Genomic DNA, 18,364 nt, shown 5'->3' with positions numbered 1-18,364 from the left:
AGTGAAAGAGAGGCAAATTAGGAGTTGCAGATAGCTAAAGGGCAGCAAATCAGATTTTTGAGCGACAGACAGAACAGAGCCAGGGAGTCTGGGAGATTTCTGTTGCATTCCTCTGTAAGGGCACCTTGAAAACTGGCAAGGACACTTCATCAGGAACAAACACAGACATGCATACACATGGACAGGCTCTGCTCCTCTGAATATATTGACCAAAAATGGCAAATGTAAAGTTTGGAGTACATCTTAGCGGCTCCAATGCAAGTCATGCTGTCCGTCTAACAGAGCGGCCTGTCTCCACTCCACCTCCTCTGCTGAAACTTTCAGTCAGGAACTCATCATGTCCTATTAAAAGCGTGTGTGAATTGCAGCATGTGAATGTTGTTTTGGAAATGCCCCGGTGAAAGAAGGCAACAGAGGGGGAGAGAAAGGTGACCCTCACCCAGGCCCAGCAAAGCAGAAAGGGCTAAGGGACGAGGGGCCGCTTGAACAACACCACTGAAGAGCCAACACAAACATCTGCTTTTCACATCTCAGAGGCCCGCCTTACTACCTATACAAGATCATGTGTGCCCTCAAAATGCTTTCAAGTTTGTGTATAACTGATATTTCAGAGTCTCATGGTACCCCTGTGACTCTAAAATGAAACTCTGGAGGTCATCAATCTTAATAAAAACAGCAGGGGAGGATGATTTGAGGAAATCACCATCGTGCCAGAGGGAGTCGTCGTCGTCCTGCTTCTTCTGGGGTTGTGATCCTCCTACATCTAACTTCCAGGTTGAGTTATAGTGATGGGGCAATACCAGCATCAATTTCTAGTAGTGGACTCGTTTTAAAAAGGTCAAGAGAAGCCGTCATTGTCGCCTGTCCTCGTGTAGGGGACAGGTGTGCTGGCTTGGAAAACTGTTTAGCGCTCTACGCGTCTTTGGCGGGGGGGTTCATTTGACTCGTGCTGTGCTGTCACATTACTCTTTCTCAACTCCGCTGTCCTTCTTCACAATCCCTTCTGGGAAAGCAAGAGGGTTAACACATCTGACAGAGTGATATGGCAGACATGCATGTGACTTTTACGGGACAGGGGTCTCATAAAAGTCACATTACTTAAAAATGTTTGACAGGTCTGTGCCTGGGGCATAGCATCCAATGTACCTAAGTCTTCATTAAAAACAAGAGCCTTGTGGTCAAAGGTGCTGCTACATTTTTTAAATAAAGTAGATTTCCTCGATCAGTCCTAAAAATTCACTTTTAAAGTACCGGTAGTATTTTTTAAGCCACATTATTTATTTTGTTACCCGTCAACGATTCCCAATGTTCTTAAGTAAAACTTCTCCTTTAATTCTTTCACCATGTGTACTAACTTTGTTTATGACAGAACATGACACTGTGGTGAAGGAGGTCTTATCCAATGCTCACGATGCCAATGTTGTCTAAATTCTCATTGGTCAACAGCTCAAATCATGGGTCAGCACTAAGACACGTGCTGGAAAAACACATACAAACACGCACACACTGCACGACCATCAGCACTCTCCAGGCCCCCCAACTCTCCTCTGAATTTGCAGATCAGCAGGACACATCAAGGTCGCATAGACTAACCCCTCCATCAGCACCTCCAGACCACATACACACATGCACACATAACCACACACACTTCTGTGGTGGTTCCTGAGGGTTCGGGGGCCTCCAGCAGAGCTCCAGAGGCAGCAGGGCCCTTGTCGCTAATATACAAAGTGATAATTAGAACAGTGGTCAGCATTGTATTGGGGGTTACATTTAATAAGGGTAGTTAGGGGCCATCCCATCCTCAGCCCTCACTTCCATCTTCTGCCCTGGCACTGCCCGTGCTTCTGTCTGGATAAAGAGCTTTGGGCTTCCCACTGGCCCGGTGAGCAGCAAGTAGCAAGTGTAAACGCTGCTGCCCACACTGGGCCTCCCCTCGCCTCACAAGTTTAAATATAACTGCCTGTCCAGTGGCAGCTGCCCCAGTGCAAAGCCCCTAAAGCCGACAACTCCTTTTTCCGCCGGGCTGGGCTAGGCCTGGGCGAGGGTTGCTGAGGCCAACCCAACAGGGCCAAGCTAGGGGCAGAAGTGTGAATGCCCACATGTGCTGGTGCCAATCAGGGTTCACTTTACCCCCCGAGCTGACCCCCTCTCACCAAGCCTCTGCAGCTATCAACCTACATACCAGCAATCCAATAAAAAGTGAAAGGTTAAAGGGTTATGGCCTTTCCCACCTACTGGTCACACCTATTGGTTTGTGAATGTTTTATACAGCAATTTTAAATAAATAACACAAATATGTCTGGTACTATTTGCATAAGAGTGTGAATACAGGAAATGAAAAATAGATAACACTGAAGATAGTAAAGGAGTGAGTGGGGGTTGGGGGGGGGAGTATGTAGCGTAAACCTCACAGGTAAAACAGGTTAGGCAAGCCTGCTAGAGAAAATTAAAGCAGAGGGAGTGCGTCTGCCGAAGAGAGGTCACTGTAGAGGACAACTTAACCAAGTAAATCAGGACTTAGCAAACAAACTCACAGCATGAGCGTGAGTGTAAGAGTGTGCACTTGTGTTTGTATTTTCTATGGTAGTCAAATACCACCGGCCTAAGTGTAGAATGGATTAAAGCCAGAGAGAACCCAGGGTTATTTCAGTTGGCCACACATCTATGTTTAGGGATAAACTTTCCACCCACATTTGGCTGACTGTGTGCGCAAGCTGCTCTTTGTTTATGTGTGTGCGTTTTATGCTTTCATTAGGTGCCCATGCCGGCCTCGTCAGGTATGTCAGCTGCTCAGCCGCTTATGAGGAGTGGATTGGGGCCATGCAGTGCAGGAACCTGGGACCTTTCATCTAAGATGGCGCTGAAAGCTGCCCCAAGGTGGAGAGATTCCCCATCGGTCACCGCTTTCAGGAATGGGATACTGTAGCAGCTGAGAACATCCCCGACCTCACTTAACTAGGAAACACAGTACAATTACTGGCAAAAACAAAGCCAGCATGCTTACATACTAAATAAAACACAATTACTCATTGGAGGCTTAAATCAAAACACATTTATAGAACAACAAACCTTTAAAAAGGTGCCAAATGTGATGACTCTTCACGTCAGCAGGACTCTTGTCATCGTGCCTGGCACTGGGGCTGGTCTTATGTGTCAGACAACAACAAGCAACCTGTTTAAACAGCGGATAGTTGCCTCCCTCCCACACAGACAGTCTCTTTTGATATCAGCGGACGTCTATTTTAAAAAGACACTTTATTCTTCAAAGGATGTATACTCAGACTGGGTGAGGGGGGGTGTGCATTTATGTGTGTGTGTTCATCCGCACAAGGGTATGTGTGTGCGTGTCTCGGTTCAATAGAGTACCTACAAAGTGAGGGATTAGTGAGTGATTCAAGACCATTCCTGAGGCAAGACCAGGCCCATCCCACCTCACATCACACCTGGACCAAGACTACTTTCCCTCAGGATCGGCTAACTGCTTTTAACCATCCATACAGGCAAACTGAAGAATCAGGGTCCCCTTCACCCTCTCCTGGAATATCACCCAGGAGGAGAGTAGTGCCAGAATAGCCGAGATGTCCCCTTGCATGTTCGCAGTAAACAACATGACACAACTAGATGCAATGTTGGATCACACTTCAAATCAAGCCTGGGGAAGCTGAGGAAGAATTGGCATCCTCACGTTCCAGGGATCGTACGGCTCAAAGAGGCAGATATGTCATTCCACCGGTGACGGCTCACCTTGGCCCGGGGTGAGGCAGCTGGCTGAAGTGATGTCAGGGCAGCTGGTGGCGGGTGAGGGGTTGTTAGGGGCACCATGAATTTCTGTTTGCCCTGACTGGGAGAACTTGAACATCACCAAAAAACATCCAGATGAAAAAACAAGAGGTCATGCATCAGGCCTCTGACCATTCATCACTGTCACAGCCGGTCCTGCTTTGAGAATGTGCGTCACAACAAAGTATGGATAGCAGCTTCTAGTAGAGAGTATTTGTATTGTCAATATAACTTATTATATTCTCATTTTAAAATGAATCTATTATTTGTTCATTAAAACTGTATCACAACTTCCGAGAGCCGTTATGACGCAATGTAAAATCGCCAGTTTTGTCAACAAAAAAAAAATCAGAAATTACTTTAATATGCCCAACTTAAATGACCACCTCGCTGTCGTATATCCTCACAATATAATTGTATCCTATTTTAACCTAAAAACATAATGCGTCTGCCAAAGTTATTGTTGATGCAAAGGCTGCGAAACGGAGAAAAAGGCCACACCTCACACTCGAACAACTTTTTGGCATTTTTACTAAACTAAATGACTGATTATCAAAAGCAATTATGTGATGCATTTTCCATCTAAATGATTAATCGATCAATGTCAGCACTAATTGATATTCCTGTAAGTGAAGCGAGGAGCACAATTCATCTGAAATGTTAAAAGAGGCACATCATGGAAATGTGGCCCTGCTTTAGAAATGTGCTTTTACATTTGCCTCCCCTAATTTCTGCTGAGGAAAAACCGAAGCCTTGCTTGGAACTAGGGACCGCAAGTTAGCAGATAAATGAATTCCAGCGAGCTGCAGGAATCCACCGCTCTGTGCTGAAACCCCACCAAGTCAAACAGGAGTCATTCTTATGGACTCTGAAGTGAAGGGAAATCCAAAACCCACACGTTCCCTCGACTCTAGTCTCTGGGTCCAACGCAGCAGATGCATGGTGGGAGCTCTGCTACACCAACAGGAGCTCTGGGACGGGAGGATGAAGAGAAATGGGAAGAAAGAAGCGAGGAAAAACAGCCGCGGAGGAAGCCAAGAGCAACACAATCGTGCTGTTTCTCTCTCCATCAGCAAGTTTAACTTCATGCTGTATATCAGGGGTGAGAGTCAGAGTACCAAATCCTCCTTTTGGACCGATTCAATGCTTTTCCACTTGTGCTGGATGAGCCAGCTGCTCCTTTGGGGTGTAATGATTAAATTAATGTTTTTGTAAAGTCTGACTTTATTACTGCATCATATTATTTAACCAAGACCTTCGAACGAGCCAAACCAGTGGAACACACATTGAAATAGGCAGGATAGGCAGGATAGGCAAACAAAGAAGGGGAAAGGAGATATTTGGGTTGTATCAGAGTAAACCAAAAACCGTGCTCCAGTTTGAGCCTACGGTGAGTGCTAAGCAGATATTTCTCCCACGCATCAGTGAACTGTGGGAAGACAACCATGCCTCATGAGGGTTGTTTGGGAAGAGGTGGGGTTGATGACACAGCCTATCTCATCACAGTAAAATGAAAATAAACGACTGAAAACTTGAATGAGGGCCAAATATAATGTCTCTCCTGACACGGTGAGCCAAGAGCTGTGAGCCCCCATGCTCTCTCTCTCTCTCTCTGTGTGTCCCGCTGATCGCCCACAGGAATGTGATGACAGGACTGAAGGGCCCTGTTCAATAGGAAGAAGCCCCCCACCAAGGAACATCCTCCCTTTGAAGGTCTGAGCTCTTATCACCGCTGTATTGTCAACAAGCAGTCCACGTGAAGTTTAAATTAGTACTGAACTAAAGTCACGCTGAGTATTTAACTTTGCAGACCCACAGACAGAGCGAGGTATACAACCATGCAACCTTAACCTGCATGGGCGCATTGTAAATATAGTGGCCATTTGTTATTTATGATACATATAGATTCTCCAAGGTCTCATGTTTCACCGTGCTCACCCTGCTTTCACTCGAAGCAGCAAAGCCCACTGACAAATGCATGCAAGGTCGTGTTCAGACCGACATTACCCCTGCGTGAAAACATGTAGCGCCCTCATTCATTTAAATGAGGCCACTCTCTGCTGATGGGGTCCCAGTGCAGAGAGACTCTACAAAAAACAATCAAACCTGCACATTTGAGAGATTTGGTTTAGATTATTCCAGAGAAAGGACAGTGAACATTTATAAATAATCATGGCAAGAAATGATTTTGGATCGATAGATCCGGTGTTCATGACAAGGTGTTACGAAATATGTCTTTGTAGAGTTAAATCTGTATTTCGACTGTTAGCCTCTTTATTAACAAAGTGAAAAAAAGATTTATGTCTTGATAACTTCGAAGAGTGGTGAAATACTTCCTCATAATTGTGCATCTGATAAGCTTTCAAACACATGCTGGAAGGTCACACACACACACACACACACACACACACACACACACACACACACACACACACACACACACACACACACACACACACACACACACACACACACACACACACACACACACACACACACACACACACACACACACACACACACACACACACACACACACACACACACACACACACACACACACACACACACACACACACACCTTTGGGTTTGTACGTATGGAATGGGGTTGAAGAGATAATGAGTCTGAAGTGTCACACTCACCATATGAATTCCAGTTGAAAATAGGTTTGTAGGTTTGACGGCCAGTTTCTGCTGCTCGATCTGCGTCTCCAGCTTGGCAGCACGGACTTTGTGTTGAGCGAGCAAGATGGTGGCAGGAAGTTGAGACTTCTCCTGCAGAAACAGATGGGATTAAAGATTTATGAGGATGTTTAGCAAAGTGCTTAATGGGGAACTGCTCATGCAGCTGACACTTCTAAATGTTGAGGACAGCTCCCTTTGTAACTGTTGCATGTTGAGAAGAGATAAATAAACAGCAGCCCCCCCCCCTCCCCTATCAGCATGCATAGGGTCCTTTCAGACCACAATATTGATGCAAGCCATATCAACCAAACTGTGACAGTGCAGGGGACGCTGCTTCAAGTGCACTGCGCCGCCTTCACCTCCATTAAATGCAAGGTCGGACATTTCAATTTCTCCAGTGGAGTGTTGCCAAGCACAGAGGTCTAAGAACACAAGCCTGAACACTTTGTTCACTGAAGACGTAGGACAGATTTTGATGGGGTGGACAGCAACGGTAGGAAAGTCTGGAGGTGTCTTAGCATTAAACGGTAAACCAAGTGTCTTCAAACACTTATAAGTCCTGGTCTGACTGCAAACATTTAAACACAGTCACTTATGTTTTATTACGATGACATCCCATGGTTAAGAAGTTGCCTGTTTCGAAATCATTTTAAGAAAAAAAAAGATAATGCATTCCAGGAAATAATAAACCTGAAGTGAAATGATGTAAAATCAAGGTCAAGGTGATGCTACATATGGGTATTGACATTAACTGTGACTTTAAAATATATTTAAATATTGCTATCATTAATAATACAAATATAATGATATTGTGTAAATAAATTAAAAAAACACATAAATAAGCAGTATAATTTTGTCTAAAGAGAGAAACACACAAACTAATTTGAAGATGAATTTGAGTGATAACAATATAAATTTAGTTAGAACCATTTTCTTTTAGATATTGTGATAACAGCGTGATCATGAATACTTTGGCCGTGATAATGGTGTAGTGAAGATCAGATTGGCACAGCCTTATTTACATTAGAGAAGAAGATTCAAGGATGAGTAAGAAGCTCACAGAGATGTGTAATATTGATAAGTGAACCACAGCTTCCCAAACAGTAAGGAAGAATCTCAATGTTAGTGTATGTGGGAGAACAGTGAGCTCTCAGACCACAGGGATGTACAGATGTCAAAGCTCAGGATGGTTCCCCCTGGGGGGGGGTCGGTGCTGATCTCATCTGCCTACAGTCAACAGGCCCCGTGCCTTAAACAAACAAACACACAGCTTAGCCTGCTATCTGCGATGGTCCTTCAGCAGCCGCTCTGCAGGAACAATCACTTCCAAAGCCGGCCGCTCAACACAATGGAACCAGGAGGCTTTGGAATCACAGAATGAGAACAATGCAGCCCGCGGCACAATGACTGGTAATAATCTCTTAATGATCTCACTGTCATGAACCCTGGGGCTGAGGTGTGTGTGTACTTATGTGTGAGAGTCAAATATGAAACATCTGTCATGATGCGACTGCTTGACTGCAGCGGCTGCATGAATGTGCATCGTGTGTGTTTCTCACCAGTTCATCCAGCAGAGCCTGCTTGTTCTTCCTCTTGGCCTGCAGCTGCCTCTGCTCCTCCTGCAGCAGGTCCAGGCGCCGCTGCTCGTTGCCCTGCTGCTCCTGTAACAGCAGCTCCTCCAGATCCTCGTGCTCTCGCGACTGAGGACAACAGGGATGATGCAAAAACAAATATTTTACCAAAAGGCTGAATTTGAACTTGATCCGACAATCTGACTTCTCCGAGGTGGGGAGCAAGGAAAAAATACTGTGAGTTAAAATATTTACCAGTTTAACTTTATTCCTCTGGATGAGGTCTCTGTTCTCCTTCTGGTACTGCTCCATCCGCAGCTTAGTGTTCTCCACATCTATGTTGTTTGTCAGGTTAAAGACTGCACCGAGGTAACAAAAAAGTGATTTAAGGGGAAGGTGTAATCTATCAGAAGTGCTTGTTGATAAGAAGGTATTTTAGGTAGCCAACATGTATTTCAACCCTTACTGGAAATATATAATAATGTCTCCACTACAAGAGCTGTCAGTGGTAACATCCTACAGTCACCGCAGATTCATTTGGGTTAATGTTATTCATTTAGCATGAGGGTTTTTTTCTTACTTATTATTTATTATATTTTTAACTAGTATTATTTAAAAAGTTGTTTTCACTCTTGGTTTGTTGGACAGTGGTGGGTGTGATGCAGATGTTGGCATACTGTAAAATGTATAAAACCCAATAAAAACATTTTAATATATATAGAAGTGCTTGTCGGTGTGTCACTGCTTCAGAGCCCTACATTTTTTTAACATCGGATCAGGGCGGGTATGTCCCTAATCTTCTCTAACATATGGAAAAAATGACTATCGGACATTCACATCGGCCAGCTGTGGGCAGGTGAGAAAGGAGAGAAGATTTAAACTTTTTCTCTCAGCTCACTTTTCATGTAAAAAATCTAATGCAACGTGTTTCAGGACATACTGTCTTGAGCAGTGCACGGTAATCCCCGTGTTTTAAGTGATACCCCTGTTTCCCAGATGCATAGCCCATGTTAGGGTAACAGTCAAGACGTGTAAGCGTTTTACTATTGAGCATCCCCTTAAATCTCTGTTTAAGCAGGAGAGAGTCCTACCTATGTCTTCCACTTGCTCCAGGAAGTCATTATATTCTCTCAGGCCGGGGAAGTCAAAATCTCTCTTGTTATATCTGCAGACAAAGAACAGAACTGATGAGACAAATAGTAAAACCTGATGAAAGCAAATATGCTCCGACATTAATAGCCTCCATTAAATCAACCATTGTAAAATACCATGTCTGCATACTGCCTAATAGACACACATTAGATGTCAATTAAGGGGCTATTAAAGAGCAGATGAGGGAGAGAGGGAGGCGGGGAGGGGCTGAGAAGTAAAAACCTGGCAGGGAAAGAGCCTTCCCGTTGGAGTCCCCCCGGGGAGACTCATTGTCTACAAAACAAACAGTGTAATGAGAAAGACAAAGGTGGCTTAAGAAGTGGGTGGAGGCACGAGATGACACATAAACACGCAGGGCCACACCCTCCTGGTTCCCCCCCCACTCACATCTTCAGCACCTTCTTGCGAATCTCCACCTCTTTATCTACAGCCGGGTCTTCGAAGAGCTGCACACGGAAGTTGCTCTTCCTCAGGGGCGTGTCACACTGGACGCAGTTACCGGAGCCGCGGACAAACAGCATCTCCACGCAGTTCTCGCATCTGAGGGGGGGGGGGGGTCAATAAAACAGAAAATAAAACCAGCCTGGGTTGAACGTTTCCAGAGGTGACTCTCCCAGAGTTACAGTTGTAAGCGTGTGTGGCTGCTGAAGTACCATTTTCCTCACAGCAAAGCTAAATTGTGTTGTTTTTTTCATGTCTGTAAATGATCAGGCGGGTGATAATGGGGCATATGAATATTTCCTCTGAGTGCTCAAAGATGGCCGGGATTATTATTGGAATGTCGATTAGGCTGCCTCCTACTCTCAGACAAGAGGAAATTAGTCTGACACCCCATCAGTGGCGTGTCTGTCTGCACTGGAAAAAGATTTGCTTTATTGTTATTTCAACAGACCTCAGTCATGCCACGTTGCATAATATGATAAAACCCAGCTCTCAGTGTAGTCTATCATTATAAGAATGGAATACATCATTTTGGGCAGAAAAGTCCAGCTGGACAACTGCGGTGTTTTGTGTATGCCTTACTTCTTTGGTAACTTATAGTGTTTTAATTTTCATATGCTTAAGGCTTTCATTTATTTAAAAATGTTACTTTAATATCTAAATGGAAGATCAGTATTTTCTCATGCAATTCCAACCTTTCTGCCAGAAAATGTCATTATTAATCCTGACGATGCCTAAATGAAAGGAAGCTGTATAATGGCAAGCTTTAAGCCATATTATTAAATACTGTGGAAATATAGACAGTTATTGATTACAGCATATTCTTTAAATCGTTTTAATGGATACAATTACTTTTCAAGACAAACTATGTAGCTGCACAGCGCGGTCATGATGAGTTTCTCAGGCAGGCTTCGTTTCCTCATTTAAATCTATTCAGTAAAGAGCAAGTATCTTCACCTGTGACCAATTCTGAGCTAAAAAACAGAAATACTTTTCAGATGAGAAGTGAAGCCCAGGTTCAAACAGGAAGGGTTACTTCATGCGTTCCACGGCAGCTGTCAGAGCTAGCTAAGGGCACAACTGAGCTTAGCCATCAATCACACCTTTATGCAGGTAGGCGTTTACCTATCAGTCACACTCAAGTGAGGAGTGGACACTGAAGACAATGGGAATGTTCCTAAATCTCCTCTGATGGGTGGAGGGCCTGGATAAACGTTTGCACAGTGCGCTCTCTTAATTGAGTCTCTGCGGAGCTTTATAACCCCAGGAATGTACCTTCCTGCTAGTGACCACCTTCAGGAAAATGGACAACATCTGGTTTCCCAATGTCACTATCTGCTTTTAGGCGCAGATAGTTTTCATATTAAAGTATATAAAAGTTGATGGGAAAAGTCAGATTTCTCACCATACGTCATTGATGGTATGGTTGAGTCATTTCTTTCCAAAGTCAAGGAGAAACTGGTGCCTAGTGAAAAACTCTCTGGGGGTGAAGCCTATTAGAACAATCATGACAGAGTCATCATACAAGGCATTTCACTCCATCAGCAGGATTACAAACAAATAAAAAGCAGTTGAAGAGAAACTGCAGAGCCATGGAGTTTGGTTGTTTACATCTAGCATCTCAGATATGGGTCAAACAAGCCCAACCTGCCAAGTGTGACACCATGCTTTCGCAGCCAAGCAACCAACAGATAAAACGTGCATCGCAGGCGACTTTCTTACAAGCATTGCCAGTGTAGCTTGGCTCCAGATGAAGCCTCAAAATGAAAATGAAAGCTGGACGACAGACAGAAACATCTGCGTTGTCCAGTTGGTGTTTCGGAGCATGAGGACCTCAAGTGCACCCTGGAAGAGGCAGATGTTCGCTGGGCCCCCGGGCTACAGGAGATCTATAGGCCTGGCCATATGGAGGTAGATGGAGGGATTCAGCTTGTTTCCACAGGCCCACAAAGAACCCATTCATCAACACGGGGCGAGGAGTGGGGCGTAGCTTGCCCCCTGCCCCATAAATGGACCACACAACAGAGCTCTCCAAAGGGGAAATCCTGTGTAACTACAGAGCAAAGAGGTGAACAGCTAAGAGGGAGGGAGGAGATTTAAGAGTCAATTTGCCATCTTTCTTCTGAAATGTGCCCTCTCTTAGTGACAGCTTTTGGATTTTTTTGCCTGTTGCAATTTGTATTTTAAAAAGAACATTTATTGCCAAGGCTACGCTGCTCGCTGGGCAAACTGAACAGGCGTTTAAGTGAGCCGACAGATCTCCAGCAGCTTGCCTTTTCTGTGTCCCAGGGCTGTAGTCGCTGACTGAGTGCTCCTGACTCCTCCCTCTCTCACCTGTCCTGCTCACAGCTCCAGGCTCCTATATCTTTCCCATCTGCAGCTGTCAGCAGGTCAAAGAAGGGGGGTGGTTAGAGGAGGGTGAACAGGGCCCTGGCTCAGCAAATAGACCTCTCAACCACCACCACCCCCACTGCCCCTTGGTGACGCTGCCTGCATCTCTGCCTCCTTCTTATGCAAGACAGAGCAAAAACAATGCAGGACTATGAACAAAAAGGATCTGGATTCACCACCAAGCCTTATGATCTTCGCAGAGAAACGGCTGGACAGAGCTGGCTTTGTGTCAAATTCAAACCTGCTCCGACATTCTGTCCTGCCCTGTGACCTACAGTACCTGCAGCAGCACAGTCAGAAAATGCTGAGGCCCAGGAGTCTGGTTGCTTACACAGGAAGCTAGCAAAGGCCTGTGTGATCTTGTACAAATAAAGCTTAGATTTGGTGTACTTTATAGAGAAGCGCAGTGGGCAGGGACCCATGTTTCAGAACGTTTTTCCCAGAGTCAATTTGAATTAAACAGCTTCGTAAATAAAATAATCATTTACAATTTCTCTCAGAAAAAATATGGGTCTGAAAAATGTAACCATGGACAAAAACTGCCTAATAATAAGAACCACAAGTTAGTAGACCAGAAGCTGAGGGACGATGTGAAGCTTTGTATAGGCAGCCATTGCAACACAATTTAAAGCGTGATATTTGGATGTCTTTTACAGCAATGCCCAAAAGAACTTGTACTTGACTTCTATCTCAAATAAAAAGCTCTACATAAGCATTTTTTTTCCCAGACTAAGAAGAGAAGATCAATACCACTTTCTGGTGTCTGTGTTCAAGATATAAAGCTACAGCCAGTTTAGCAAAAAAACCTGGAAACAGCTAGCCTGTTCTGTCAAATGGGTAAAGAAGTATGCCTCATAGCAGCCCTAAAGTTCATTCATTTATATATTGTATACCTTTTTTATTTGTGTAGCAAACCAAATTGAAAAAACAAGTAGGGAGTTACAGAGAGTTAGAGGTGCTGATAGGCAGAAGGTTAGACCTTTAGCTAAAGCCAGGCTAGCCGTAAAGGCCTTTTTCCAGTCTATGCTAAACTAGCCTGGCTTTAGCTAAGGTGGTATCCTCCTTCTCATCTAGATCTCAGCATTGAAAAACCAATCGAAGGTTATTTCCCAATTTGTTATGTATTAGTATAAATGTTTCAAGTACACAGCTGTGTATGCTGTTTACTCAGCCATGGCTATCCTATGCCCTTCTGTGTCTTAAAAGTAACTATGGAGAAATATAAGATGCCTGAAAAACCATGTACCAGGCTACAGGAACCAGCTTCTACTTAATGAGGTGTGTCTATCCTCTCTGCAGATGGTGGACCCCTCTAAACCCCCACTGGATGACCAAGCTACTATCATCTGTGCCTGAGCTCAGTGTCAAATGCCAAAGGACATGGATATGGTGTCATTGTGCAAAAGTAATAAATAACAGACATCAAATGCCCCCAGTGACAGCGATACAAAATGTGCTGTGGTGGGGTTTAAATATAGATGCATGCTAAAGGTGGAGAAGCTCAACACTGCATCGCAACAGCCGCTCAACCAAGCCAAGGTAGAGTGAGTTGAGGAGCTAACGATTACATTCAGCTTTCATTATTCTATTGATTTCTAATGAATGGCATTATTAATAAATCTAATTAAGGGTTAGTTTATTATTTTAGAAGATACAGAGAATAATTCCCATCTCAGTTTACCAGAGCCCAAGGTGACAAATGTATTGTTCGGTCAAAGCCAGCCAGAAACGTAAAGGAATACAAATGTTATGATTATAATACAAAAACATTTAGGACGGATCCGATGTGGGCATTTTTGATTACATGGTAAAAAATGGTGTCGCTTCAACACAAAGTTCGACATTAACCAACAACCTCAAAGTAAATAGAAAGGATGACTGGCATTCACATCCTCAACCATTAAAGATGTGTGTCTTTTAAATGTACTCAAGAGATGGTAATAATATGTAGTGAGAAGAATCTATAGGGACATAATGTATGAGATCTGTCTGCCTAATAAACAACTGTAAATATGAAATAGTATTACATTGGAAATAGAAACTCACACTAGTTAGTCAGAAACCAAGCCCTGCAGTTGGTACTGTGATGTATGTGCTTCTATATATTTGCCTTCATAATCTCAGATTGGTCAGGCTTCCCTTTCTTTCTTATTTACTTTTTTCTGACAGAATTGTTGATGAAACCAACAATTGGAAATCAGTAACTGTGAAATTGAAACACAGCGCTCAAGCTACAGTACAGGTTCCCATTGTATCAACCTCTCAGGAAACCCGCCAAATGACATCAGTGATGAAAATATTGATACAGTTTGAGAGAACAGCAGTTTCCAAGCAGTGCATTAATTCACCATTGCACCGGCTCTGAGGAACAACTCCAAGGTGACCCGGGCTAGGAGGACATCTCTCCAAATTGCTTCATTGCAGAATCATTTTTAATTTTCTGTGTATAGACCCGCATCTAGATAGAGGGCTGAGTTATGAGCTCGCTGACCTGATGACAAAGCGCGACCACTTCCTGATGGTACGGTCAATAAACAGACAGGGTCAAAAAGATGCTCTCATCAGGAAACCAGCGTCACTGCATGGGGCTCATAGAGAACATGTCCCCTTCGTTTTAATGACCAGGTTTAGAAAGAGATGACAAGCTTAAATATTGGAAAATGCACAGCAGACAAGTTAACAGAGTACTGACAGGAGGGTGACTAGTGCTGGATTTCTTTTTAAGTTTTGTAAATCAGATAAAAGAAGAAGGAAATCAATACAAGTTTAAAATGTTGGCCTCTGGAAACTTTTGATTGGCATTTTGGTTATGTTTAAGTTTATGTATGGAGGTTGAAACGATTATGTTTACGTTGCATTTGAATGGCTTGGGCATCAGATTATGCTCTTGGACTGACTTGTGTCTCTGCTTGTGACGATGATAGGATCCATTAGAACCAGCCTAAACATCTAAGATGAGTAATCAGTTTAGCACAAAACTAAAATTAGTCACAATATGATTGTGTGGTTCAGTATTAGTGCAGATAATGAGATTGTGTTTGTCCCTTTAAGATAGACCTCTGTATAATTGTGTGCTCCGTATGTGGAATAAAACTCATCCTCAGTTACTCTTCTCTCTGCCATCTTGAGCTCTGTGTAGTTTCTATAAAAGGGGATATTTCAAAAGACTGACTTCTCTTTCAAGTGAAACTCATGAATGATTCAATCACCAGTATCTTTTTGAAGACCTCTGAGGGCTTGGAATAAGCAGTGCAGGACAGGTGTAAACATGTACCAATACAGTGTCATACGTGTATTATCAAACTGATGACTAACTAGATTGACAGTTGTCATGCAACACTATCGAGTATGGAAGAGGTCATAATCCAACATCTACACTGTGTCATCTTGCCTTTTAAAGCTGGTATTTGTACTTTATACTTCTACTCCACTACATTTCTTTGATGCTTACAGTTACTCTGTACACATATAAACACATGATATGCTGATCTGGCATAATGCAGCACTGTACTAATCTACACAGTATTTCAAGTAACTGAATTTGGTCCACATTGACCAACTACAATACTAAAATGTTTTTGCCTGTTTAAAAATAGGTTGAAAATAAAAACCATAATAATATAATACTTTGAAAAGATCCATTCTGCATAACGTGTACTTTTGCTTTTGATACTTAAAATACTTTAGCTGATAATACTCATTTTGGAATATTGTGAAATGGGTCAATGTGCAGAATGAGTACTTTTACTTGATGTACTCTATATGTTGATGCTAACACTTTTGTACTTGTAAGTAACATTTTGAAATTAGGACTTTTACTTGTAATGGAGTATTTTAAGACAATAATAATTGTACTCTTACTGAAGTTAAGTATCTGAGTACTTCTTCAACACTCCTTCGTACCACCTTAATCAATCCAATAATAAAAGAGGATATAATGCAGTGATGTACTACTAATCTACAGTTTTTCTAGTAACTACATTGTGACCACATAGACCAACTACAATACAACAATGCTTTTGCATGTTTAAAAACAGGATGAAATAATAACTATAATAATAATATAATACTTTGAAAAGATCCATTCTGCATAACGTGTACTTTTGCTTTTGATAATTAACATACATAATACTTCTTTATAATATTCTGAAATGGGTCATTGTGCAGAATGAGTACTTTTACTTTCTGTATTCTAAATATATTTTGATGCTAATACTTTTGTACTTGTACTTAAGTAACATCTTTGAATCAGGGCTTTTATTTGTAATAGAGTATTTTAAGACAATAATGATTGTACTTTTACTTAGGTAAAGGATCTGAGTACTTCTTCAACACTTCTTCCCCCCCCCCCCCCATCTTAATCACTCCAATTATAAAGGAGCAAAACAAAGCGTTAGCTCTTAGCTCAAAGTATTTTGCAAGTTAACGGCCAACCATTAAGATTTAAGAGAGGTTATAAAGCTTGAATAGTTTGAATAAATAAGGCTTTACCGCTTGCTTTAGGACTTTCTTGTGTTAGTGCATGTGTTTTCGCACAGTTTGAGGCAAACACTGGGGGTTTTAGCTTCACTCTGTGCCTTCCTCTAGCTGTCAGATGTAAATACTCACAGCGTGTGGCCGCAGACATTCACCATCAGCTTCAGCGACGGGTTCCTGTACTTGGTTGTTTTGCATCTCGGACACCCCTGGTCGTCCATTTCTGTTACTTCAACACAAATTTAGATAAAAAGATTGAGCAAAAAGTGTCTACAATTAGAATATCTCCTGTCAGTTTCTCGGCGGCGAACCGCTGTGTTACACAGAATGCGGTCCGACGAGAAACGCCATTAAGAAGAGAAGTTCCTCTTTAATGATAACCTCTACAGCAGCAGTGGTCACACTGTGGTGCCGGCCCACCCAGGGGTCCCTAAGGACTCACAGGGGTTATGAGGTAAAAAGCTGAGTGGTTTATTTTCACTTGTATTTAGAGAGAGTGTAAAAAAAGTGGATGTTTTTTATTAAAAGTCTCACCGCCTTCTCTGTGCAGTTTCCTATAGCTTACACTCCCATATATTCCATGATCTAATGTAAGCCTGGACTGACACATAATTAAAACCAAAAATCTCTCCAGATGTTGCTCCCCAGGGCTTCTGACATCATGTCGTTTCTGGGTGTATGTGTAACGGTTTGGGGAAATAAGTCAACAAGAATGGTGGATAACTATACCATGATTTATTATCTTAAATAAACAATGCATGATGGAGACTGCAAATTCAAATTATAGTGATAAAAGAGTAACACTAACAGGCGTTTTTTTCAAAGGTTATAGCTCTGAACACTTATATTATATTACAATCATTAAAAGCCATGTGCTATATTGATTTATTGCCTATGTCTAAATGTCAGTTATTGATCACCAAATTAGGTTCCAGTGCCATACAACACTGGAGTTTATAATTTGTAGAATACATAAATTAACAATATTCCAGCTTTCGAATTAATGTAATCATTTTGAATACATTTCTGTTGAGTCTCTATCGACATAAAAGATAGCAGAATCGTGATTCAGGCATTAGCCAAGTGATACAAATTCTTACTATTGCAGTAAACTGAAAGTGAGATTTAAAAAAAACACACCTTTAATTAAAGAAAAAGGAGAAATGAAAATCCTTTTATTTGAAATTACATTCATGGAAATTAGTGAGGTTTTCTTTGGTGTTCAAATAACTGTGATTCAAACTTGTATTTGGGATAAACAACAAAATGGGTAATTCAGAAAATGCTCTTGATTTGCATTATTGCAGAGATGTTGGTTTATCATGTATATTCTATGTTCATGTAATTTCACCAGACTTTTCTATTAAAATCATTATGATGATGTTTGAGGGGCTTCTGACAGACAAACTGGCAGTATTTACACTTTATCTCATTTACAATCAGCACGTTCAACTATTGATATCCAACAAATCCAGCCCCAGTGTCAAAGTCTGTTATATGTTATTATGAGTAATTTTAAATTGTCAAAATCATTTTAGTGTGATACAATGACTGACAGTAGTCCCGGGATTTATTTCCCTTTGATTTTCCTCGATATATGATAATACACATGTGTTGATGTGTCCGCATTCAGCCAAGTCAGCTCCTGACAAAAGAGACAACAAGGATATCCCGTTCCCACGATCCCAATAGCACTCACCTTGCACAGGTGAGCCACGGGAATACGCTGCATTATATGACTGACAGCTGGAAACCTAACATTCGTGCCTGAATCCCGCTCGCTCCTCCCCTATGAGGCCCTCGACGGCCAATAGCATGGCTCTCCTGCAGATAGACCCGAGTGCGTCTCTTTCCAGCTCCAGTCCCCG

General features: G+C 42.4%; 1 protein-coding gene across 2 annotated transcripts in view; it reads right to left on the bottom strand.

The window, feature by feature from the left end:
- mnat1 (MNAT1 component of CDK activating kinase) overlaps positions 1-18,326 on the bottom strand; it is a 32,818-nt gene extending 14,492 nt beyond the window's left edge. Inside the window, exons 1-7 of one of the 2 annotated variants that reach the window (XM_079693829.1) lie at positions 18,196-18,326; positions 16,629-16,725; positions 9,576-9,728; positions 9,128-9,201; positions 8,292-8,395; positions 8,025-8,165; positions 6,424-6,555 (exon numbers count right to left, since the gene is read on the bottom strand). In XM_079693829.1, the coding sequence (XP_079549955.1) occupies positions 6,424-6,555; positions 8,025-8,165; positions 8,292-8,395; positions 9,128-9,201; positions 9,576-9,728; positions 16,629-16,717 (693 nt within the window). In that variant the 5' untranslated portion in view covers positions 16,718-16,725; positions 18,196-18,326. Of the gene's footprint in view, positions 1-6,423; positions 6,556-8,024; positions 8,166-8,291; positions 8,396-9,127; positions 9,202-9,575; positions 9,729-16,628; positions 16,837-18,195 lie in introns of those variants that run through there. The other variant, XM_079693828.1, reaches the window with a different exon arrangement.
- Positions 18,327-18,364: the final 38 nt, after the last annotated feature.

Source organism: Notothenia rossii (genome assembly GCF_949606895.1).
Source record: "Notothenia rossii genome assembly, chromosome: 7".
NCBI lineage: Eukaryota > Metazoa > Chordata > Actinopteri > Perciformes > Nototheniidae > Notothenia > Notothenia rossii.
The sequence above is the reverse complement of the archived record's forward strand: the minus strand, read 5'-3'. Positions and strand labels throughout refer to the sequence as shown.